The sequence below is a fragment of the Papio anubis genome, chromosome 10 (genome assembly GCF_008728515.1).
Source record: "Papio anubis isolate 15944 chromosome 10, Panubis1.0, whole genome shotgun sequence".
Taxonomy (NCBI): domain Eukaryota; kingdom Metazoa; phylum Chordata; class Mammalia; order Primates; family Cercopithecidae; genus Papio; species Papio anubis.
Genome location: NC_044985.1, coordinates 74,612,518 through 74,640,003, shown reverse-complemented (window position 1 = coordinate 74,640,003; position 27,486 = coordinate 74,612,518). Strand labels below are relative to the sequence as shown.

At 36.8% G+C, this 27,486-nt stretch overlaps 1 protein-coding gene across 1 annotated transcript; it reads right to left on the bottom strand.

Moving 5' to 3' along the window:
- Positions 1-1,382: 1,382 nt before the first annotated feature.
- On the bottom strand, positions 1,383-27,486 carry LOC116269236 (glutaminase kidney isoform, mitochondrial). The gene is made up of 6 exons (XM_031651876.1): positions 26,843-27,486; positions 12,578-12,674; positions 12,106-12,227; positions 6,332-6,461; positions 4,647-4,726; positions 1,383-1,643 (listed from the first exon to the last, which is right to left on the bottom strand). The coding sequence occupies exons 1-6, from the start codon at positions 27,226-27,228 to the stop codon at positions 1,454-1,456; spliced, it is 1,005 nt and encodes a 334-aa protein (XP_031507736.1). The 5' UTR covers positions 27,229-27,486; the 3' UTR covers positions 1,383-1,453.

Genomic DNA, 27,486 nt, shown 5'->3' with positions numbered 1-27,486 from the left:
AGTATTAGAAATGGGTGAGCTGGTGCCAACTGCTTCTGTCGGTTAATCTTGTAACATTCTTACTATACTTTTAACTCTAAATCTCATTTACTAATTATGGAATTTTTTTTTAAGAAAAATTGTATACCACATCTCAATGGCAAAGAACAATTTATTTATTTTTAAGCCATATTTCAATATCTGAGGATATGATTTTTCTATATGTAGTATGATTAAAAATAATGGTATTTTTTCATTAGCTGTTTACCTTGCTGAAATGCTTTCAGTCCTTAAAACCACAGATAATTAAAATTATCTATTTGGAAGGCTTAGCTTTTGAAAGAAAAAATTCTTACCCAAAATAGTTTTTTAATTTCTGTTTTCATATTACATTTCTGGTGATTTTTGTTTATATAATGAAAATCTCCTCTGCCCAGCAATTATATTTGGAATCTTGAGCTATAATTAAGTTTATATTCTGTAAATAGCTGAAGGCTTTCTTTTATTTTTAAAACATAGTCCAACCTTTCTTGAATTTTGATGTACTTTTATTTACCATAATCTTACATATTTTTTAGAATCACAGATTTGAATTTGAAAGTAATCTTGAATGTTATCTGGTACAAACTCCCACCCCACTCAGGCGCCCTTTTCCAGGATTCCTAGCACTTTGCTTTTTCTATTAGCATATTTAGATTTTTTTCTCTTTTGAGGGGGTTGGTCTGTTGTGTGTTTTGTTAGGATGGAGTTTGTTTTGTGGTTTAGTTTTAATGAGAGAAGCATAATTGGCGGTAGTTAATGTGACTATAAGTTATTTGGCAGATGGTACCATCAGCATTTATTAAAACTAATTGTATTTTTCTAGTAAGCAGTCTTATGTCCCAGTTGTTAAAAATTAGTAAAGTTGGCCGGGCGCGGTGGCTCAAGCCTGTAATCCCAGCACTTTGGGAGGCCGAGGCGGGTGGATCACAAGGTCAGGAGATCGAGACTATCCTGGCTAACATGGTGAAACCCCGTCTCTACTAAAAATACAAAAAACTAGCCGGGCGCGGTAGCGGGCGCCTGTAGTCCCAGCTACTTGGGAGGCTGAGGCGGGAGAATGGCGTGAACCCGGGGGGCGGAGCTTGCAGTGAGCCGAGATCGCGCCACTGCACTCCAGCCTGGGAGACACAGTGAGACTCCGTCTCAAAAAAAAAAAAAAAAAAAAAAAAATAAACTATTTTAAAGCAAATCTCAGGCATTTTGAGATTTCACTCTATTTCCCTAAAGGTGGTTATGAAGAGAAGTTCATATTCTCCCTAGCCCACTTCCCAGTGGCATGAGATGCCTAAAATAATCATTTTTAAAAGCAGGTGATGAAACTCTCTCAATGGATTGTATAGAAATCACATGACAAATATTAATACTTCCAATTTTAATCAAAAAATGTTTAAAACGACTTAGATTTACATAGGAAAATGAGACATTTCTTTTTTCAACCAATGTTCATGTAATTCTTACCATCTTCATTCAAAAATAGTTTGTTGAATCTTAGTCCACTCGGCTCTTTTCCAACATATCGATGCACATATTCAGTTCCAAGATCATTAACAGCAATGGCATATTTCAAAGGTTTTACACAGGACTGAAGACAGAAGGGAACTTTGGTATCTCCAATAGAATGCCTATTTAAAAGGAGATTTTAAAAAATAACATCAACTGGGAAAAAAATGTAAACTGCATAGTTGGAATTATTCTTTTTACATGTTAATTCCAATTCCAACAAAAATTTTCCCATAATTCAACCACAAGTTTATGTCAAAATTAGAGAATAAATTTAAGTACAGTCATCCTTTGATATCTGTGGGAGATGGATTCCAGGAATCTCTGTGATACCAAACTCCATGGACACTCAAGTCCCTTATATAAAATGATAAAGCATTTGCATATAACCTACACACATCTTCCCATGTGTTTTAAATGATCTGTAGATTACTTATAATACCAAATACAACATAAATGCCATATAAACAGTTGTACTGTATTATTTAGGGAATAATGACCCATGTATCCATGGGTGCAGACCCCATGGATACAGAACTGACCTATGTTTAAGAGAAATACTGTCAAAAAAAGCAAAAGCATAAAAGTATTCACGTAACAGAATAATGGTTTTAAAGTAGGTAATAAATATGTAATGTGGAAATTTTCCTCTGAGGGCAAGAGAGTAAGAGCATGCTCCTGCTTACTCCCACGTATATTCAATCACATAAAATAAACTAGCCCTTTTAGAAATTATTCACCTTTTTTTTTCAACTCATAGCTGTAAGCTGTGACTAAACCATGGTTAAAAAGTTAAACAGAGCTCAGTTTAGATTCAATACTATTTTCTGAGACCCTGTCTACAAATGCCTCATCTTACAAGCCACATCCACTCACAATCCTGGCCCCATTAAAAGAAAAAGCACCCAGTTTTATAAACCTGACAAAGCTGGCACTAAGTTCAGTAGGCAGTCATCATTACCATGGAGATAAATAACAGAGCAAAAAGAAAGCTTTATATTACCACCAAACTGAGAAGTACTTGAAGTAGAGAAAAGATTTGGGAATGAAAAAGTTCTGGCCAACCCAATTATAATGTAAGCTTCAGAAAGGCAGAGATCTTTGATTTACTTACTGATATATCCCAGGTTCCCTGAACAATGTCCCAACACATCACAGGCATTCATTCATAGTGAAAGTCATTCATAGTTAAACTGGGCACTATATTAATAACCACCCGAAGCAGAGGGTGACAGAGACATCAGAGGTCAAACAGGAATGCATACCCACCTCACTTCTGAGTATACTATAGAATATAAATACATATGTATAAATACCAAAAGAATACTTTTCCTATCAAATTTATTCATGTGTAACTATAACCTTAAACTATATAGTTATACTATGTAAGATTATAACTTCAAACTTGACAATCATTCTAAAGAATGATTAAAAGCTTGTCTTATTACCTTTGGATTTAAAAATACATATGTTCTAGTTCTGAAGTCAACTTTTTGAATTCTCTAGATAAAAAAACTAAGAGACATAGAGAATGTTTAAGAAGAGAAAAATCATATTCAATATTACATGATAATAATTTCCTTCAAATTCAAAGACTTCCATTTCTTGATAAACTATTTCCTAAAATGCAAAAACAGGAATACCATTCCCTACTGGAATTTGCTTCATGGTTAAAGCCACCATGTCTTTTCATTTAATTGTGTCCCTTCATAGCACACAACATTTAATTCAACACATGGTGACTACTCAGTACATTTTACAGACCCAAATGACGATAAAAGCATATAATAATGTACGAAAAAATAGACTAGAAGTTAAGAGATCCAGGTGTTCATTTCACCTTTGCCAATATCATGTCAACTATGGGCCTCAGATTCCTTACTTTCAAAATTAATGGGCTAACCCATATATTTTTTATTGTAAGTACTTGAGGATAATTAGCAAAAAAAAAAATTAAAATCACCTAAAGTGAAGGTCCTTAAGAGTCACAAATTTTTGGCTAGGGGAAGAGGCTCATGCCTATAATCCCAGCACCAAGGCAGGAAGATTGCTTGAGGCCAAGAGCTCAAAACTAGCCTGGGCAACATAAAAGATCAAATTTTCATAAATGGAAAAAAAGTTTTTAATTGCAACATTATCTTGAAAAGTAAAATCTAAAATTACTAGGTTAAATGACTTTTGGTAGTTTTAACAAAATTTAGGTAAATTTACAACTCTGATATAAAGTTTTCAAGCTGTATTCACTTACAAGTTATACATCTTATGTAAGTTATATTTTAATAAAACAGAAATACTTTAATAAAAAAACAAAAAACAAAGGAATACATCTATGCGCTGTCTTTAAATGAGTGAAAAAAGAATACTGATTTTTCTCTTTAGCATAATTTTCTGATAAAACTAAATTATAAGGTGATAATAATCTTTATGTCTAATTCCCAGCACAATGAACAGTGTCATTCTTGAAAAAATATTCTAGAACTTTACCATTTTCCAAGGGCCTCTCTTAATTCTTTGATTTTTAAATCAAATCATTCTCTTTAAAGTGCCCTCACATCACTATCCTTTTTATAATTCTGCAAGTTCCTCATCTGTCAGCAGCTGTGCCTGCAATGTAAGCAATTCCCAAATGCTGCTTTCATGGACTTCATGAAATCCTACATGTTTTCAACTGACTTTTAACTTTGCAAATGAACAAATGAATAATGGGATACGTTATGTTGTACTGTCTTAATTCTCATGCTAATTATATCAGGAACACAAGGAACAAAGACAATGACAGATGGGTTACCAATGTTAAGTTGAGAAATAGGGACTAATTTTATTATAGTGTCATGTTTTGACAAGTCTGCTTTTCTGAAACAAATTGGTAACTGCAGGTATTTGAATAATACTCAAAAAGTGAGACTACAACTGTGACTAAAATAGATATAAAACTTAATATAATGTTACTGTTTCAGTTGAGTTTTTAAAACTTAAATTAAAATCTAAATTTACCTTTTGAAATTATGTCCTGTTAGGAAATTAGTCAATTTTCGTTATAAAAGATGATCTTCTCCATGTCATTCTCACCATTATACAAAAGTTAAGGCTTAGAGTTCGTTTTCATGAATTTGAAATAAACTTACCTCTGTCCATCTATTGTACAAACAGACACACCCCACAAATCAGGACTGAATTTGGCCAGTTGAGGAATATAATCTGCAACCTATCCAAAAGATTGGAAAGAAATGAATAGATATAATATTGGCAAATAATATATTTTCTTCCACCAACAAATTTCTTATCTCATTTACCTTCTACCAATGACTAGTTATTTTACAACACTCAGTGGCTTCATAGTCTTCTATAACAATGCTCATGAAAACTAAAGGCAAAACAGAATTGAGAATTATGAGATCTAAAGTGACTTCTCTCAGTCTCTATTATTTATTGTTTTCCAATGCATTCTTTCTTTCTAATGCATTCTTTCTTTCCCATGTGTAGCAGGAGAGTCTAGCAGAGGAACTTGAACTGTCTTTTTTTGTTTGTTTGTTTTTTAAGCAGGAAAAAAGTAAAAAATTTATTTAATCAGGGTCATGGGTGCTAGTAGGGTTTCACTAAGACATTAGGAATCAAGTACTTAAAAATAAGTAGTAAGTATTTACACTGAAGTTGTTACACAGTTGAATCTTAAACATGGACTCAAACTTCAAAGAGTGCACTTATATGCAGATTCTTTTCTGCCTCTGCCACCCCCAAGACACAAGACCAATCCCTCCTCTTCTTCTTCAGTCTAAACACAAAGATGATGACAATGAAAACTTTCAAGGTGATCCACTTCCACTTCATAAGTAGTAAATGTATTTTCCTTGTGATCTTCTCAATACCATTTTCTATCCTCTCACTTTATTGTAAGAATATGGTATATAGGCCGGGCGCGGTGGCTCACACCTGTAATGCCAGCACTTTGGGAGGCCAAGGCGGGCGGATCACAAGGTCAGGAGTTCAAGACCATCCCCGCTAACACGGTGAAACCCTGTCTCTACTGAAAATAGAAAAAATAGCCAGGCGTGATGGCGGGCGCCTGTAGTCCCAGCTGCTCTGGAGGCTGATGTAGGAGAAAGGCGTGATCCTGAGAGGCAGGGCTTGCAGTGAGCCAAGATCGCGCCACTGCACTCCAGCCTGGTCGACAGAGCCAGACTCCATCTCAAAAAAAAAAAAAAAAGAATATGGTATATAATAAATATACAAAATGTGTTAATGGACTATTTATGTTATTGGTAAGGCTTGTAACAGTAGTTATAAGTAGTTAAATTTTAAGGGAGTCAAAAGTTATACTCAGATTTTTGACTGTGTGTGGGGTTGGCATCCTTAACCCCTGCTTTGTTCCAGGGCCAACTGGATTATACTAAAGCTACCCAAAGTTAAAACAAAAGAAAACAAAAACTTTCTATATGAAAATCAAACAGTCCCTAGTATTATTTAGAGGATTTTTAAAACTAGAAACATTTCATTTAATACGGCAGCATATCAGATCTGCAGAAATTCTGAATAAGGTTTTTCAAATTAATTAAAATTTTAAAAACCATCACCATCATCTGAAAATAAAAAAATCTTTCTCTATTTCTCTTTAGCCAGAATAACAAAGTTAAACATTTAAAATATTGTAAAAACACTAAATCCAGTGGCTTCACTTAACTTAAATTTCTTAAGCAAAGCTAAAGTGTTTTCTTTGGCAAAACGCAACTACACAATTTACTCTCTAGACCTCAAATTGAGCTGAATTTATTAAGTGATTGGGTTATGAAAATATGTACATCAAAAGCATTACCTTTCCTCCAGACTGCTTTTTAGCACTTTCATATAACTCATCAATGTGTGAGGTAAAAGACATAAAGTCAGGAATGACAAACTTTCTTCTAAAGGCTTGTGTCAACAAAACAATGTTGCTCTGAACACACCTGTGGAATGTAAGAAAAATAATTAATAAATTGGGTACCTTTCAAATATCAGAACTTGGTAATAATAGTAACAATTAGGACACTGTTCAATAGATAAATTTATCATTTTATACAACTAAACTCCATAAATTTTGCTTTCTATATTATTTTCTTTCCTTCTAGCAGTCTTTCAAGCAGTTGCTTGTAAGCTGTTCAACATGTAAGAGAAATAATCTAGATGTGCCTAAAATTGTGTCAAAAACTAAAAGACAAGGCATTCCACCAGGTTTAAGTATTAAGACCATCTGAAACAAGCTTCTTACTCAGAGTTGGTAAACATTCAGCATAATGACATCTGGTTAACAAAATTCAACTGCCTTGGTTGAGATCTTGTTTATTTATCAAGTAATCTCAGAAATACATCTCTTAGTTCTTATATAGCTATTAATAGCATTTCATTTAAAAATTAAACATTTTGCATTTTAACATATTTTTCCTTAATTATATAAACTTTGTTTAGTCAGATTAATTTACCTCTTAAATGAAATGTCTGTTGAAATGCTTGCAAAAATAATGTATAATTTGAAATAAAATTTCATATGTAGTATAATAAATTTTATATTATTTGAGTCACCAAAAATGTTATATTACAATATTCTATTTAATATAAGATATGTAAATACAATGCAGAATAAAAATGTTTCACTGTTAAAAAAGTATTTTTAAAACATAGTAAACCAAGTGGATGGGAGAGCATGACATTCTGAAATCTAATAATTTGAACTGTATTCTGCTTTTTGCTAAAAAGAATAAGCCAGAAAATCAGTATATTAATGTAGCCTTTAAAAAGTTTTGCAAATAGATTACAGCCAATCGTATATTCTGAGCTTCTTAAGTCTCTATAACACAGTAATAGAATATTTAACTAATATTTAATTAATAAAGGAAGACTTGCTAACCATGGTGTTAAGCCATAATACCAACAATAACAAATCTTTTTTTTTTTTTTTTTTTTTTGAGACGGAGTCTCACTGTGTCTCCCAGGCTAGAGTGCAGTGGCTCGATCTCGGCTCACTGCAAGCTCCGCCCCCCGGGTTCACGCCATTCTCCCGCCTCAGCCTCCCAAGTAGCTGGGACTAAAGGCGCCCGCTACCGCGCCCGGCTAGTTTTTTGTATTTTTTAGTAGAGACGGGGTTTCACCATGTTAGCCAGGATAGAACAAATCTTAAGAGTAAGATGCTCTCAGTATTTCTTTTTAGTCTGTAGTAAATGAGAAATTTTTAAATCTCAATATTTTAATTCAGGTTGTTCTAGATGAAACCAAATTAAAGTTAAAAGCCAGGTTTCACAGTTTATGAATAAGAATTCAGAATAATATAAACTCATTTGTTCAATATAAAATTAACGCACAGTGGCCGGGCGCGGTGGCTCAAGCCTGTAATCCCAGCACTTTGGGAGGCCGAGACGGGCGGATCACGAGGTCAGGAGATCGAGACCATCCTGGCTAACACGGTGAAACCCCGTCTCTACTAAAAATACAAAAAAACTAGCCGGGTGAGGTGGCGGGCGCCTGTAGTCCCAGCTACTCGGGAGGCTGAGGCAGGAGAATGGCATAAACCTGGGAGACAGAGCTTGCAGTGAGCTGAGATCCGGCCACTGTACTCCAGCCTGGGTGACAGAGCGAGACTCCGTCTCAAAAAAAAAAAAAAAAAAAAAAAAAAAAAAATTAACGCACGGTTTAAAAATAAAATCCCAATAGAAATGACTACTGTTTCAGTCATAAGGATCTCCCTATTGACATTAAAAAATTATAGTCCTAATTTCCATAAATTATATATTACTGACACGCTAGAGCTAAGAAATATTTACTTCAATAAACAATCATTTTCAGATAGTTTCAATGTTAATCTCAAAAATGTTACCATTGTCTTAATATTTTTAATGTTTCAAAAAGCTTCTAAAATCCAACTTGCAAGTATCAGAGTTGCAAGAGATATACATCAAACACCACCTTTCTCAGAGGAAAGAAAAATAGAATTCCTGATCTTAAACCAGTATTTATATCTACAACAAATCAAATATATTTCCTCATTTTTCAAGAAGTTATAAATGCAAAAATGAGAGCTGCTGAACAAATTTAAATTATTAACCTACTACCATTTAACTATTTTAATCAGCACCTTTAAAAGGATTTATAATTAACAAAATTATACACTCAGTGAAACTTTATGAATGTTCTGCTGTAGCAGAAGGTGCTGGTAAAGCTGTTGCAACAGCCTTCACTGGTAAATTAACAGGTGACAAAGCCAATCTTGCCTCTCAGGAGAGTATCTAACTGCATACTGATCACCATTCCAAACAGTAAGGTTTTTCTTGGGAGTTATTTTAATATAGATACCATGAGTCTAACTAGGAAATTAGAAGTCATATAAAATGAACTCTGAGGAGGTGCTTATGCTTTTCAGCAAGTTATATCTATCTCTGTCCTTTGTTCAGTTTTCTTATTTGTAAGCTGGGAATAATCATTTTCTTTCCTCAAGTGTTTATAACTAAAAACTAATGAAATGCACAATGATTTACAAGACATTTCTCAACAATAATATTTCATTTGTAAAATAACATAATAAATATGAAATCTTTAAGAAAATCAAACACACAAATGAAAGGCTACCATTCACTTTCTTGCAAAACAAAAAGATCAAAAAATTATGATCATACAAAGAAACAGTTCTAACACCTATAAAGTTAAAAATGCATGAATAAATAAAGGATTAGTTTTCAACACAAATACTTTTACTTCTATTAGTTTTAAGGTTTACTAGCATTAAAAACAATTGACTATCAAGCGGGGTACAGGCAGTCTCCAACTTTCAAACAGGTTATACTCCAAAAGTATACTTAGAACGTATTTTCCCAAGTTAAAAAAAGTCACACATAATAGTTGTTTCTCTGATTACCGAAAAAGTCTAAAAATATTAATCTACAATGTATTTTAGGTAAAATATTAATACATTGCTTCAACCAAACCTACGCAACTTTATAAATTATTTCTCTGGGGAAAAATGAATCCCATGTTTTAACATCTCCTCCCCAGCTGCATGGAAGGGAGAAGTTTATTTCGGGCAACACTAACTAGATAACTTCTTATATTTGAAAACAAAGAGGCCGGGCGCGGTGGCTCACGCCTGTAATCCCAGCACTTTGGGAGGCCGAGGTGGGAGGATCACAAGGTCAGGAGATCGAGACCACAGTGAAACCCCGTCTCTACTAAAAATACAAAAAATTAGCCGGGCGCGGTGGTGGGCGCCTGTAGTCCCAGCTACTCAGGAGGCTGAGGCAGGAGAATGGCGTGAACCCGGGAGGCGGAGCTTGCAGTGAGCCGAGATCGCGCCACTGCACTCCAGCCTGGGTGACAGCGCGAGACTCCCTCTCAAAAAAAAAAAAAAAAAAAAAGAAAACAAAGAAGGCCAGGCGCAGTGGCTCACGCCTGTAATCCCAGCACTTTGGGAGGCCAAGGCGGGCGGATCACGAGATCAGGAGATCGAGACCATCCTGGCTAACCCAGTGAAACCCCGTCTCTACCAAAAACACAAAAAATTAGCCGGGCGTTGTGGCGGGCGCCTGTAGTCCCAGCTACTCCGCAGGAGAATGGAGTGAACCCGGGAGGCGGAGGTTGCAGTTGAGTCGAGGTCGCACCACTGCACTCCAGCCTGGGCGACAGATACAGGCTCCGTCTCAAAAAAAAAAAAAAAAAGAAAGAAAGAAAAGAACATCTCTGAAGCAATCATCTTTCCAGGTGACTGAAAACTATTAAAAGGTTAATAGATGGAGGTTTTGAACTATCTCATTCTAAGAATAAAGAGAGAAATAATTATGCCTATAGACTTGTACTTTTCTACTGGTTGCTCTTATAGACCATAAAACATTTGTCAAGTTAGAAACTGCCTGTATTACAAGCATAGATTTTTAAAAATTGGATTAGTGTTTAAAACAATAGCAATTACTATCTCTTAATATAATTGCAGGTAGAAAATTTAATGTTTGCAGTTCCCTGGCTTAATAATCAAAGGATTTAAATTGTTTTTAATTTCATATTTAAACACAGCAACATGTTTATAAAACATAAATATCTTTTCAAGTATTAAAAACGTGTAACTTTGGGAGGCCGAGGCGGGCGGATCACCTGCGGTCAGGAGTTTGAGACCAGCCTGGCCAACGTGGTGAAACCCTGTCTCACTAAAAATACAAAAAAACCAGGCGGGCACCTGTAATCCCAGCAACTTGGGAAGCTGAGGCGGGAGAATCACTTGAATCTGGGAGGCAGAGGTTGCAGTGAGCCAAGATCATGTCACTGCACCCAGCCTGGGTGACAGTGAGACTCCGTCTCAAAAAAAAAAAAAAGTGTAAAATACTGCTTCCACTTAAAATTCCAAAGCAGTTCCCCCACTGATTATCAATAGATCTACCTATCATTACTCTAACAAACTTCATTCACAGACACAACAAAATAATGCCCGCAGAAAGCACTTTAATCAGAATATTGTGCAGATAGCTCATGAACACGAAAAATAATCCTTACTGCAAAGACACAAATAAATTTAGAAATGATGTTTTTCTGTCTCTTAAAAAGCAGGTTCTGGAGAGTCAAAATTCCTAACACCAACTGCAACACAGACCTAAAGTCTACACTTTAAGGTCAGCTAACAGAACCAAGAACCTCCTGGTGAAAAGCTGCCAGCAGTGCTTCACAGCATGCCAGGAAACTTCAGAGAAATACAGTTAAATACTTATACCTTCAGATGACTTAATACTCCAGGAGATATCTAGAACAAATCACCCAACCCCCCCCCCCCAAAAAATAAAACAAAAGTAAATACATCCATACATAACAAACTTTCAAAGTAGATGTAGAAATTTTTTGGATCCATGTCTGGAAAAAGCCAATGTCTTATAGTAGTATTTACAGTTTTATACTAGTTTCGACTTAAACAGTAGGAGTTTAAAATACTATTTGATTCTTTGGGATCCATTACACACATGTCCATTAAATCTTTAAATAATCAAACTAATAGAAACACATTAATGAAGATAAATAATAAATATATGCAAATACAGGAACATCTTAAGGCTTTAATCTCCAATGTTGCCTTTAATTCTTTACTGTTTTGAAGAAAATGAAAATAGCCAAAAGTCTATGTATTAATATGTCTGAAGAGAGAAGCAGACAATGCAGATATGTAAATGTGAGGAACACAGTTCTGTCTGAAGCCCTCTCATTTTACGATGTCACCTAAATCACCTTGTGGAAAAGAACTAGAGACCGTGCTGAGAAAGCCTGAAAGTCATGCAGATGAACTGGGGATCAATATAAGCAATGACAGGACAAAGGATGTGCTCTACTCAAACTGAATGCAATCTCCAAGTACTGTAAACTGGAAACATCAGTGGCTAAATTTCCTTAGAACAGATTTAAAGAAAGAATACTCTTAGCCTGGTGTATTATAGAACCTAATGTGTACCAAGTTCTTCAAACAAATGATGTTTATAAATCCCCTTTTTCCATTACACAGGAAGCAGTGGCCTTCAAAGATGCAATTTTGTTTTAAAAGCAGAATCACCGTATAGCATAGCAAATCACCATTAAAGGTTTGGCAGAAACTTTTACTTTTTAAAAAGATCTTTGTCTAGCATGACACCATCTGATGTTGTTTGAAGAGTTAATCTTAACATATCCATACACTCTTTCAACCTGGGATCAGACGTTCGCAATCCTGTAGATTTGAGTGCCTGTTTTTAAAAAAATAAGAGTTTGTAAATATATAGTGCAAATAACGTATATGTTTATACCAACTATAAGATTTTACTCCTGTATATAAAAACTTCTACCCAACACTTGAACATGAATATGGCATCTTAGTGTCACTATTACCCACTTTCTGGACAAGTTTCTCATTGTTTCTTTCTTTTTCTTTCACTGATTACCTTGAAATGAGCATGATAAAAATTTGAAAACATAATAAGAGAAATAGTGTCAGTCAGAATCTACATGTCAGATGACCTTTAAGACTATATTTCAATAATACTGTATTTATTATTACTGATTTTTTAAGTTAAGATAGAAAACTATAAAAACTTACTGTAATAAATTTATGAACAGGTATTTTCTCTTGTCCTTCCGCAATTGTATAGAACAGCAAATCTTCCAAGCTAGGTAACAGACCCTGTTTTATTTTACTGAAGAGGTAGAAAGAATACAAAATTAATCTTTGTATGAACATTCTAATGGATTTTAACTAAATCCATTGTTAAATAACCATTGAACTAGACTACAGCTGAGCTGATATACCCAAGACTACAGTTATAATAAAAGTTGATTTGCCAAAATCAAATCAGTACCACTATAAACCACACTGAAAAACAAGTTAAAAAAAAAAAAAAGAAAGAAAATTATTAACACATATTTTTTAATCCCAGGTTTTGAAACCCTGATCATCAACTCTAGTTGTGCTAATGCCCAGCCATCCCTTATGATGATGCCTTCCTATACAGCCCAGTACAATCACCCAATACAAATTACAGAGCTCAGCAAACGTTCCAGTAAGACTCAACACTGTTCGTTGTTTTGGGGGTTTTTTAAACATGATGACTATATTTACATATTATTCAAATAGTTAACCTGATTATAAAATCTGGGAGAGACAGCAATTAACTATTGGACAGCAGTTAAGACCAAGTGCACAAGTTCTTGAATCCTGGCTGTAATACTATAGTTGTATAACCTTGGGTAAATGAATTAACCTTTCTGTGATCCAGTTTCCTCATTTGAGAAAGGGGATAATAGTGCCTCCCTCATGGGGTTGTGGTGAGTATCAGTTGGTTCAATACATTCAGTATCTTTAGAACATGCCTGGCAGAGAGTAAGACCCCACTGACAGTAGTTGTAGTTATCATTTCTAAAGTGATCTAGGTTTACATATCCTCGTCAGCCCTTTGCATCCATAGATTCAACCAACACAGATAAAAAATATTCAGAAAAAAAAAACATACATTCAAAAGATAGTATAAGACCTATGTACATGGCATTTACATTTTATTAGGTATTGTAAGCAATCTAGAGATGATTTAAAATATAGGGGAGGGTATATGTAGGTTATAGGCAAATATTATGCCATTTTACATAAGAGACTTGAGCTGTGGGGGTCCTGGAACCAATCTCTTAACATATACAGAAGAACAAGGCAAGACTGTATACATCAAATTCTACAAATCATAAAGACTATTAAAAGAAAAACGTTACCAATAAATATGCTTTAAAAATCTTAATTAACTAGTGTAACACTAAGATGCTATGATTAACCAAACTTTTAAAAAATGAATGTCACACAAATGTTTTTTAAAAACATATAGCTTTATCATTAAAATATTTAATGACATATCCTGATATATAATTATTCCCTGAAACTATTTTTGCTCTTAGACAACTTTAAAAAATGCATTTGGAGCTGGGTGCGGTGGCTCATGCCTGTAATTCCAGCACTTTGGGAGGCTGAGGCAGGAGGATCACTTGAGGTCAGGAGTTCAAGATCAGCCTGGCCAACATGGTGAAACCCCATCTCTACTAAAAATAGAAAAATTAGCCAGGCATTGTGGCAGGTGCCTGAATCCTGGCTATTTGAGAGGCTGAGGCAGGAGAATGGCTTGACCCAGGAGGCAGAGGTTGCAGTGAGCCAAGATCGCGCCACCGCACTCCAGCCTGGGTGACAGAGTGAGACTCCGTCTCCAAAAAAAATACATTTGGGATGTTTTAGTAATAATAACTACAATATAATGATCACTTACTTATGTTCTACACACTGTGCTAAGTGTTTTACATGCATTCTAACTTAATCCTCCAAGGATCTTACGACAGAGGTACTATTGTTATCCAAAATATAGTATAATTTCTAGTATATACTAGAAGCTCAACAAATTTGTTATTTGTTCAAAAAAATGAGTACCTCTATTCCCATTTCACAGATTAGGAAAGAGAGGCTCAGAGGTTAAGTAGCTTTCCAAGGTTACACAATGGCAAAGATGGATTTTTCTGACTCCAAACTAATAGTACACTATACTGGCTCTCTAACTTACCAGCTTGTTATTACTTTTATAAGGTACAAACAAGTTTTCTCGGTCCTACCCTGATCTAATACCATTAAACACAGCTTAACAATACTCACTACCTAATATTTAAAGAAAAACGGAACCAGCTGTCAAAAAATCAGTGGATAATAACATACCAATTATTTACAGCAAATGGTTGCTCAAATACACTTCAGATAGTGGTAGTTTATCACTTTAAAAAACTGCAGAATAAGCTTTCTATGTATTTATCACACCAGTAAATGGTATTTGCTTTGCCTAAAAGCTATGTAAATAACGTAAAATATATGCTTTTTTAGCCTTTGGCTAAAAAATTAAAGTGACCATGTTATTGCCATAGCTAGCAAAAAAAGATAAATGTTTACTTGCTTTTAAATCAGAAACTAATTTTTATCTATAGAGGAAAGAATTTAAGCCAGTCCTAAAAAATAAGCTCACAAAATAAGCTGTCAAAACTGATAAAGGGAAATTACTACCTATCTCAGCATTTGAAACCTCAGATTTTGATCTGAGAATGATCTAGAGAACAAGCATATTCAAATATTCTCCAACTCTCTACCAGGCAGAAACTACTCAAGATCATTCATGTCTTACCCCCTGCCTTTCTCTTCCTAAATTAATTCTTTCTGGTAATTCTTCACAATAATGTATTTTTCACTAAAATTCAAAAGCTAAAAACTATAGCTTTCAGTAACTATATAGTAACTAGGAAATCCTTGAGAAAAGTATTTAAGTTTCAACGACAAATAGGATTAATCGTCTTTCTAATCTTATCATCAACAATTATGAATAACCCAAATGAATCCTCCAGATTCCTCTGGAGAGAAAAACATAAAATGGTTATGATATTCAGCAATTCAAATAGGATATAACAGAAGATAATCTGAATGAAAATCCTTATTTCTCACCTTTTTACTACTTCTCCAACTTATACTCTCTCTCTCATTTCCTTTCTAAATTCTGCCTTTAAGATCATTTTACCATCATATTATTTCTTTTTATTACCCATTCCTTCCCCTACTTTAGCCTCACAAAATAACTGTCTTAAAAAATAATTTAATGAACTTTGGGAGGCCGAGACGGGCGGATCACAAGGTCAGGAGATCGAGACCATCCTGGCTAACCCGGTGAAACCCCGTCTCTACTAAAAAATACAAAAAACTAGCTGGGCGAGGTGGCGGGCGCCTGTAGTCCCAGCTACTCGGGAGGCTGAGGCAGGAGAATGGCATAAACCCGGGAGGCGGAGCTTGCAGTGAGCTGAGATCTGGCCACTGCACTCCAGCCTGGGTGACAGATCGAGACTCCGTCTCAAAAAAAAAAAAAAATAAAAATAAAAAATAATAATAATTTAATGAAAAAGAAGAAAAATCCCAAGTATTTAACTATGCCATATATGACATCATGTTAGACATCATTTACAGTCTAGAAGAAGTAGGAGACATGTACATAAAAAGAGGATTTACAGGAATGGATCTATGACACCCAGACTTTGGAAAACTACTTCACTGTGGTATAATAAGGTCAAGCTTTTTTTAGATGAAGTGGAATTTGAGCTAAACCTGAAAGATGGGTAAAAGCTGGAAGCATGGCAACAGAAAAGGATTTCTGGCAAACAGACCAAAGGGATGAAAGTAAGCATTTATTTAGTGTTTATAAAGAACAAAAAATAGCTACAGCACAGAATATGTGAATTAAGGTGCTTGTTTCTACCTAAAAGCTATTATATGAATACTTAATTTTTTAGTGTTGAGAATACATATATATATATTCTGGTAAATGAGGAGACTACCTTCCAAAAACTACATTATGTTTAAATGAGGGGCCAACTTCTGCAACATGAAAAAAGGAACTGTCTTTGCTTACCCCACTGACCAAATTAGTTTCCCCATACCAAAGGGGGAATTCATATTCCTCAGTCTGGTATGCAGTTCTCTATAAATCAGCTTTACACTATTTATTCCTAACTTATTCCTTATAATTCCCCAATGTAACTGACTAGACTCATTGACCCGTAAATAAGTACTGCTATCTCATCTTTATTTTTTTTTTAACCTATCATCCTTCTGTTTAAAACCGTCCTCTCCCTAAATCTTTAAGCCACCAATGATCATTTCAATTGTTGCACAGGACTTTGCCCCCACCAGATTCTCTACACTCTTTAGCATTCTCTGGTATCACTAAGTGTTGTCATTTTGTTGTACCACTTATTACATGCCAAGCAATAGTGATAAAGATCCCTAAAGTAAGGTTGTGGTCTAGGAGAAATATGACAAAAGCCATGTGGCAAATACTATGGTAGAAGTGTTTTTCAAAAAGTATCATATTAGCAAGTACAGATGAAGTATTTAATTTTGCCTTTATGGGCAGGGGAAATCAAGAAGGTTTCTAATCTGTAATTAGGAGCAACAAGGCAAACTCATCTTCATCAGTTCAAAAATCTTATAAATAAAAAACTATCAAAAGAAGAAAATTTTTTTAAAAAATCCTTACTAAGAACTACAAAATGAACAGAGGAAAATAATTGAAACCAACTGTACAGTCTTATTTTGTTAAATAACATTTCATATCACCCAACCGCCCCGAACTATAAAGCTTCAAGGCTGGGGTCAAGTCTTCCTTAATTTTTTTTTTTTTTTTTTTGCATAACTCTTAAAACACATAGTATAGTATGGTAAACCTATGAGACAATGAAAAACTATCTTTTCAAGTGGGATTTTTAAAAAATGAGGCCTAATGCCGGGCGCGGTGGCTCAAGCCTGTAATCCCAGCACTTTGGGAGGCCGAGACGGGCGGATCACAAGGTCAGGAGATCGAGACCATCCTGGCTAACCCAGTGAAACCCCGTCTCTACTAAAAAATACAAAAAACTAGCCGGGCGAGGTGGCGGGCGCCTGTAGTCCCAGCTACTTGGGAGGCTGAGGCAGGAGAATGGCGTGAACCTGGGAGGCGGAGCTTGCAGTGAGCTGAGATCCGGCCACTGCACTCCAGCCTGGGTGACACAGCGAGACTCCATCTCAAAAAAAAAAAAAAAAAAAAAAAAAAAAAAATGAGGCCTAATAACATAATACAATTATGCCTTCATTTAAGAATAATGATCCTTCAGATGATATTTAGGGTTGTTTTAAAATCAGTGTATCATTTTGAATTTATAGTAAGCTGACTGGTAACTGTCTACCAACACCAGCAAATCAGCAGATTAATAAACCTATTAGATGGAAAGTTGAATTGATGGTGGCTGACCATATAATAAAATAGCATATTAGAATGAATGTTAAGTCTAACAAATTGACAAATTCTACTTATCATCCAAGTGATTTTGCCCCAAGGTGGAATTTAAAAATAAAAACTTACATCTTTTAAGGCTTTACTGCTAAAAAAGGACTCTCACTTTCTATCATATTAAAACCCTATGATGTAAATTAAGGTGGGTTAATTGTACCCAATGTACAGATAGAGTCCTAGAAGAGTGTGGTGGCATGCACCTATAGTCCCAGCTACTTTGGAGACCGAGGCAAGAGGACTGCTTGAGCCCAGGAGTTCAAGGCTGCAGTGAGCTATAATGGCACCAATGCACTCCAGCCTGGGTGACACAGTGAGATTCCATTTCTGAAAAAAATTTTTTTAACTTAAAATTTTTAATTTAAAAAAAAAATTTGTTTTAAGAGTATCAAAGTCAAGCAGCATGTCCAATGTCACATAAATCTTAAGTGGCTGGACCAGAGTTAGTCCTATAAAGCTCATTCTTTGTTCCCAGTTCCAGACTCTTCCTGCTCTGCCACCTCATGCTCTCAGTGGTTAGCACTCTATTTTAGGAAGAATATCTGTAATTCTTGAACAATAATAAATTTCTAACCAAAATGCAAATAAGAGAACTAAATTGGTCTGCCTTGATAAAACTGCATCCTGTCAAAGCAAAGATGAGATTATAGTCAATTAGGGCTGCTGTTTTGACTAGATTTTATAGCAGAAATTCATTTAAAAGCACACCAAAGTAAAAAGCACAAAAGCCACTTTATGTGAGGAAATGGTCAGGCTGTCCTTGTCAGTTCACAGTAATCTTTCCGTACGTTTGCATGACTTCAGAAGTTTAACCCAAAAGGCAGTCTGGCTGTCTCAGGTGGGAAGACTACGATCTGGAGAGATCAAGTCTATATAACATCCAACTCTGTTAGTTTTTCCAATAACTCATTTCTTCAGCCAAGTATTCTTTAATAAATCAGTCTAGATGGAATAATACAGATACTATATGAATTCTGTCACTGCAATCACTCTGATACCACTATAGATGACCTGTTCAGAATAACTAAAATACATAGGTAATTACTGAAAGACTTCAGCTACACACAAGGAAAAATGAAACAGCTATAAAACCGGAATGGGCTGCCTTCTAAGGGAGTCAACTCCCTTGTGAAGGCAGTATTCAGGAAGAGATGAATAACAACCTATAGGGAGTACGTAACAGAAGAGAAGAAAGCAGCAGCTGGGGAGAAAGGTTTGTAAGATCTCTTATAATCCTGAATCTAAAAAAATTAATTATATAAATTGAATTAATTTGCTGCTAATAGACGAAAAAAGAAAAATCAAAACAAGTCCTAATACTGTCTGAACTTGTTTAGGTCATTTAATATCTGTGGGCAGCTTATATAATATGTAAAATGAGCTGGAATTAAATGTTCTTTAAAGTTACTTCCAAGCCTAATTCTCAGTTTTTGAGTTGCTAAAAATAGATTCCTCCAAATCACTACATTAAAGTGAGATCACAAACTTTATTCACTCACGACTTACATACTTTTATTTTACACATTAGCATATTCATCTAGGTCCTAAAACTAACAGAAGTACTTAATGTCACTGAACTAGGGAACTTAAAATGGTTAAAATGATAAATTTTATGTTATGTATATTTTATCACAATTTTTTGAAAAAGCTAAGCAGAACTGGATACAGAAGGTGAGAGTGAAGGATTGTTAAAGTGGAGACATGAAGAACAGTCAAACGATACAAGATACAAAAATCCACAAAAGAACAAACCCACCCTTAAGAGTACTGGTTAAAGCAGAACCAATCAAGGCATGAGAGAACTTACCAATAAATACATTTTAGTGCAGGGGTAGGCAAACTACAGCAGGGGCCTCCTCTTGTTGTAAATAAAGTCTTATTAGAAGACTGCCACATCCATGTACCTATTTTTTGTGGCTATTTTGCTACCACTGAGTAGTTGTAGTAGTGACTAGAGAACCCCAAAAGCCAAAAATATTTCCTATTTGGCCTTTTAGGGAAAGTGTGCCAGCACTTGTCTTACAGTACCACTGTATTATAGTGCAGTATAATAATGCTTCCTTAAAATACACATAAGTTGAACAAGAAATGTTAAACTCTACTCATTACAATGTTTTAATATGGCAGAGAAATATGTAACATTTACTAGGGAGACTTATATCAAGAATAGTTATACATTTTTAAAGTTTGATGTTTGAGGGTACCAGTGAATATGATTGGACAAAGCTGATAAACAGGAGCTGTACAAATTCATACATAACCTATTTTCATACTTTTCTTTCAGTGTAATGGTGCTTACTATTCTTATACAACCAGAATCGGGATATTAGAGTAGAAGAGGAGGCAGTAGAGATTTACAAGTTCAAAATTTAACAGATGTGGTTCCTTTGATTTTCAAAACTATGGAATGTTTTTTACTGTTTTGGATGTTTCCCACTCATAATGGGGGGGAAATCTTAAAAGTATCAAAAGGAGGCAGGAAAAACAATGCCGTTCTCATAACAATGTCATTTTGGCTTATTTCCTTCTATTACTTTTTCTGAGCTTTTAAAAACAGCTTGAGATCATACTGCAAGGAAAATTCTGTATTCTAACTTTTGGCCTAACATTACCTTATATCCCAAAAAGTATCTGCAAACATTTTAAATGACTACATAAGAGACTCTCATATGAATGTACCATAATTTACTTAGCTATCCCACTAATGTTGAACGTGAGTTTTTCTCTAGTATGGAAAACACTGCACCAAAAATATTAGGAAATAAATCTTTCCAACACTTCGGTTTATTTTGTGAACTTAGATTCCTAAAAAGGTATGAATACTTTTTAAGTTCCTCATAGAGCTTAAAAATTGCTCTTTAGAAAGTTTACAATCCCATCAAAAATTGAAGGACGCGGCTATGTCACTCAAAATATCACCAAGAAGACAGTTTTAAAAATCTTTTTTAGAAGCCTGTACCAGAAATAGGCAAAAATATATTTCTTAATCCTGAAAGCTATCAGTTTTATTTATCATGCAACATCTACAGTTCCATGTTTCGAAAGTAATGCTTTTACTATAAACATTTCTTTATAATGAATGTTACATATCAAGCAGAGGACACTTCCAAATGGAAGTCAAGGTACATTAACATTTTGCTTCTACTACTTTGCAGGGGGTCAGAAAATCACTAAGTGCAGTGATCACTCATAAGTAATGTGTTCCATAACCAAAGCAATTTTACACCTGAGTAGATTTCAGGGTAAAACTGTAGTAGCAGTATCTCTATGTGAAAGCTATGTATCTCACTTAGAAATATCAGTAATTAGTAACTATTTTTATAAATACATCTGTTCACTCAGCTTTCTTAAGCATTTCTCTTACTAGCAAATGACTTAAAGGTGAAAAGGCACAGACAGGCAACTGTAAAATATAACCTTAATTTATATAAGATTTAACATGATTGAGCTCCCTCACACAAATTCTATAATTAGGCTTTCAGTTTATATAGTCATAATTTTTCTTCATTTCAAACATCACGAGAAGGAAGTAGTACAGCCTTTTACTATGAGCTTTTTTTTTTTTTTTTTTTTTTGAAATGGAGTCTCGCTCTGTCACCCAGGCTAGAGTACAGTGGCACGATCTCGGCTCACTGCAACCTCCACCTCCTGGGTTCAAGCAATTCTCCTGCCTCAGCCTCCTGAGTAGCTGGGATTACAGGCGCCCGCCACCACGCCTGGCTAATTTTTGTATTTTTAGTAGAGACAGGGTTTCACCAAGTTGGCCAGGCTGGTCTTGAGCTCCTAACCTCAAGTGATCCACCTGCCTTGGCCTCCCAAAGTGCTGGGATTAAGGGCATGAGCCACCACGCCCAGCCTGATTTCTTTTAAATAACTTTTTAAAACTCAAAGAAACCCACAAATACCTTCAGCAAATTTCTTTCGAGGTGACATTTATCTTTGGACCAAAATAGTGCCACCCCTCCCTTTTAACTGGCCTACATATTGCCTCATAAAAAAGGCTGAATTCTATTTGGTAGTCATTTCATGGATAAGGTGACTTTGAGGTAGGCAGACTTCTCTATAAAAGAGTAAGGTCTGGAAATATGCAGCTAAAACTCAAGGAGACTAAATCCCTCAGAATCTAATTATTGTTCTTTCAGTGAATTTCATCCAAATATTAATAAAATTATATATCAACAGCATGAGTTTGTTAATTACAGATCATGAACAAAGTTATCAATGACTAACTGAAGCACATTTCAATATAATATTAGGCCACAAAATGTTATGACATATAGTTATTGGTACCTTTTTCACTTGCTTTTATAAAAACAAAAAACTGGGCTGGGTGCAGAGGCTCATGCCTGTAATCCCAGCAATTTGGGAGGCCGAAGCAGGCAGATCACAAGGTCAGGAGGTTGAGACCATCCTAGTTAACATGGTGAAATCCCATCTCACTAAAAATACAAAAAAATTAGCCGGGTGTGGTGGCACGTGCCTGTAGTCCCAGCTACACGGGAGGCTGAGGCAGGAGAACCACTTGAACCGGGAGGCAGAGGTTGCAGTGAGCTGAGATCGCAGCACTGCACTCCAACCTGAGTGACAGAGCAAGACTCCATCTCAAATATAAATAAATTAAAATAAAATAAAATAACAAAAAACTAAAACTCACTGATAATGATCAACTAGAAAAAAAATTTAATAATGAAGAAATCAAAAATAACTAAGGAAAAAATTAAACATACTTTCCAACTTGATTTTAGTTTAAGTGAATTGTAAATGTTAACTTTTAAAATTAAAAACAAATGCAATACTGAAGGATCATAAAAACACATGCCAAGGTTTTGTCATTCAATTCTAAAACTTAATACTTATATCTGCCAAATACTAACTCAACTTCCTTACTAGTATTGTTCAATCTACCCAATTCAATGTTTGCTGAAATTCATAAGCATTTCATCTTACTTTGAAATTCAATTTTCAGGCTGGGCACGGTGGCTCACGCCTGTAATCCCAGCACTTTGGGAGGCCAAAGAAGGCAGATCATCTGAGGTCAGGAGTTCGAGACCTGCCCAGCCAAAATGGTGAAACCCCATCTCTACTAAAAACACAAAAATTAACCAGGCGTGGTGGCGGGCGCCTGTAATCCCAGCTACTCGGGAGGCTGAGGCTGGAGAATCGCTTGAATCTGGGAGGCAGAGGTTGCAGTGAACCAAGATTGTGCCACTGCACTCCAGCCTGGGTGACAGAGTGAGACTCCATCTCAAAAAAAAAAAAAAAAATTCAATTTTCGTAGTATACACCTCGACGATTTTCTTTGCCCTTCATTTTCCATTTACTAAATATATGAACTATCAAAACATAAAGCTGAACTATCAAAACATAAATCCATACTATCTAAAGATAGCTAAAATCATTTTTGCTTGCACTTTTACTTTTAAATACAAATATATTTTAAAGTATGCTTATTTGTGTAATTACAAATATTTCTGAATGCCATGACTTCACGTAGATGTGCAAACATCCAACTACCACCTCACAGGTATGCAGTTTTTAACAGAAACTACCAAACTGCCCTCCAAAGTAACTGAACTAGTAATTTATACTTCTATTAGCAATGCAAGAGTTCCTATTTCCCAATCACTTGATTTAATATCTGCCAATCTGACAAGGGGAAACTGACCTCATTGTTGCTTTAACAGAAGACTTTCAATATTGCATCCTGTATGAATTATCTATTTTCCAACAGCATACATATGCTGGTATTTTTCCAGCCCAATTTCTGTTATGTATCTGTTTTCCTTTCTCATTAAAAAATAAATGTCCAAATAAAAAAACTTAACACCCCTGTACCTCTATCCCTCTGACTCTTCCTAGGGACTCTTCACTAAGATAGGATATATACTTCTGGACTTTAAGGAAATAAGTATAACCAGCTTGACAGAGAAAAGTATGATAAAAATGTCCATATGGGCAAGTGCTGGCATAAACCATAACATAGTCTGTGACTTTAATATAATGCTCATTCCAGTTCCTGTTGGTCTTCTGGAAGTAGAGTGATATTTTCAAATTAAAACTCTAAAATTAATCTCATAACAGCATGCAAAATAGGTTGAATTGGAGAAAAGAATATTGGGGTACAGACTTAAAATCTGAAGTCATCGGATATGTGGCGACAAATGTAAGAATAGAGCTTTAGATTAAGAGATGAAGTATTACCTACACAAAGATGAGAGTCAAAGCTGAAATAAGGGATATGCTGTTGACAAGGTAGACAAGTGGGAAAGGGGCAAAGGCCTCAGCCTCAGGGTTTACCCAGTAAGGAAATCCAAAAAGAATTAGGAAAGAAGAGAGAACAATTTTGAAAATGAAGAGAGACAAGCAAAGTTGGTTTTCAAGATGACAGAATGAACCATAACAAAATTAAGTAAGATCACTATAGAGAAAACTGAGCAAATATCATTACATTTTTCTATATGATATTAAGATGTTCCTATCCTAAACTACACTAAAGTTGTGTAATGGAAACAGCATAGTCTAAGATGACTTTAATTCTGAGTTTATGAAAAAAAGGTAAGGTAACTTGCTTATATCCCACCTCCTTTCAGAATATAAAGCAAATAAAATATAAAGTCAGGACCAAGGAAAGGAGGAATCGCAAATATCTCAGTCATGTGAACTGATGAAATTGGTGTGGTTAAGCATCAAAATTACTCTGAACTTATTTATCAACAGAGCAAAAGGTAAACAGTGCAACTCACATAGTTTCATATAAGACAGATGTATAGCAATTTCTCAAGATAAACATTTTTATGGAAACTAAAAACATTAAAAACCTTCATGTGCAAGCCTGAAATTCAAAGGTCAATCTCTTTAACAGGCTTTACAAAAATGAAGCAGCAATTTTTTCTCATTTATTTAATAAATAGTTATGTGTCATTTAACACACGCCAAATACTGTTCTAAGCCTTTTACAAAATGTTAATTTAATTTTCTCATGGTTATTTCTTAATAATACTACATAAAATCTGGCACAGTCCTGAGTGAGTGCTAGCATACCAGGTGGACTGCTGATTGAGGGATGACCTATGCTTTGGAGGCTAAGCATTAGAAAGGATAACAGGATCAACTGGGAGCTTATCTCCCAGGATAAGAGAAATGTTTGTCACATAAAGGCAAAATGAAAGGAGCCAAAGGAGGAAAGCTACATTTGGAAACCAGATCATCCAGGAAATAGAAACTTTAACCAATTAAAATACTTTCTTCACAACCTTGAGGCCATTGCTAAAAGGTGACTTGTATTAAGAAGGCAATGAAACTAGAAACTTCTGAACAAGTAAATCACAGAAGAAGCTCAATTTCCTATTTGACAAGTGGGAAAAAGGAGAGGCACTAGAGCCACTGCAGAGACACAGACCTGAAGACATAATTTTACTAGAAAGCAATTCCCATCCTGTAGCCTTTAAGATTAACTTTTAAATGGTAGTGACTGCATTTTGCAATTCTGTAACTTGGGCACTTGTATGTAAACTCGTTACTTGCTTGGTAAACCCGATGATGTTAAAGTGAGTCCCAGATGAGATTAAGTATCACACTAGTCCCTAAAACATGAGAGAAGTACAAATTTAACAGGAGTATAGCTTTTTAGAACTTGAAAGGATTTAAGTCATCTAACCTAAGATATTAAATAACTTGTCCATGCTCAGGACGCTATTTCGTGGCACAAAACCAACATCACAAAATACCACAAATTTCGCCCTTCATCAAGTGCTTTTTTCAAATAATCTTTTTCAGTATAGGAGAAGAACTTCAGGAAAGTTTTTGGAAGGTCCCAACTTCAATTACAGGAAAACATCAAGCAGGCGTGAGATTGAAATTATAAGAATGTTCTCACTTTCAGTTTGACTCTAGAGCTGGAACTCTAGAGCTGGAAATAGCAGCAGAAATAAAAGGGAAGCAAAACAGGTTAGAGTGTCAGCGTACAAAGCCAGAAAAACAGGTATAATGAAAGCAGCCCGGTAAATTTTTACCCATTTTCGGAAAACAGAGTGGTCCATTTGTATTACATAAGACTAAAATATTTAGGAGACTGCTTTGCATATTGTTTAAGAAAAACCAATTTTGCTTTAAGACTAAACTACTGCGCTGTACACATACAGGATGAGTCAACATCCTATCACAACTAAGTCACAAAACCTACTTAACTCAGATTTTTCACTGAGTTAGTGTATTATGTCACATTTCATCTTGGCTATTTAACTTTTATTTCTAAAAATCTCCCCATCTCACGGAAGACCTGACAGGCCAAAGCTGGTCCCTAATGCAAACAGGTGGTCTATACTGTGTGCCCCATCTTCTCGGCCACATGACCCGATTCCTCCTAATCTCACTTCTGAAACATTGTTTCCGGTGCCCCAGATGGCTCTACACGTGCCTGATGTAGCCACTTCAGAAATATAAAGAGCTCTCTGTCACATCTGGTTTCCAACGGGATGATGGCAGAAACCAAGGGAGGGCAGGCAAAGCGGAAACGAGCCAGGAAAGGCGACAAGTCAGGAAGGTAAAGGCTCTGCTGAACGCCCAACTCCTGAATGTCACTCGGTGGAGATGTTCGTGCGGCATCGCCCACGAACGGCTGGGGCGGGCGGCCAGGCGCTGCAGCCGCGAGCCAGGGAGCTGAGCACGCGGCGCGGGCAGGGGAGCGGCCTCTCTTGCGCTAGGACGCCAGGCGAGCCCATCAGGCCCCACCGCGGCCCCACCCCGGCGACCCCCGCCGGGGGCGGAGAAGGGAAGTGGGAGCCTGGCGGAGAGACGCGGGCGGGGAAGGCTCGGGCGGGGCCGGGCCTAATCACATGGCGCAGACGGCGCAGGCCGCCCGGCACCTCTTTCTTTCTCTTTTCTAGAACCTCAGTTCCTATCCCGCCCCACCGCAGGTCCCCACACACCCCCGAGCTTGGGCCCCGAGCGGAATGAGGCCTCCTGCGCCTCGCGGATACACTCACTTTTCACCTGAGGCCACCAGCTCTTTGCCCTCGCTGTTGCCAAACGCGTCCGTCTCCCCGGGGCTGTCCTTGGGGCCGGGCGCCGCCGGGGCAGCGGGTGGCGACACCCCGGGCTGCGGATGCGTGCTCCCCTTGCCCAGCTCCTGCAAGATCTCCGAGGGAGAGCTGGACAGGCCCCGCGCAAGGGGCCCCGCCGGCCAGCCGCCCCCGCCCCACCACGGGTGGAGTCGCGCGGCGGCAGCTGGGCCCGCGGCCGGCCGTCCCCCGCTTCGGGGACGCCGGCACAGGGTGACCAGGGGCTGTGCCCGCCGCAGAGTCACGCTCACGCCGGCTGGCGACCGCAGGAGCAGGTCCCGCAGCATCGCCGAGCCTCGCAGCCGCATCATACCGCCGGGTCCGTCAGCGGCCGCTCAACAGGGGAGGATGCTCCGGGCGTGGGCTGCCGCTTTCCTCGGGGAACGCGGTCTGTGGCGGGGCAGTGAGATGACAAGAGGAAAGGGCAGCGACGTGGGTGTGGTTCTGGCTCGGACTCCCGCAGCGGATGCGGGTGCTGCTGCTGCTGCTCCTGCTGCTGCTGCTCCTGGTCCCTAGGATCGCCGCGACCGGTTCTCTTCACACCGCCTAAGGCTCTGCACTGAGGCTAA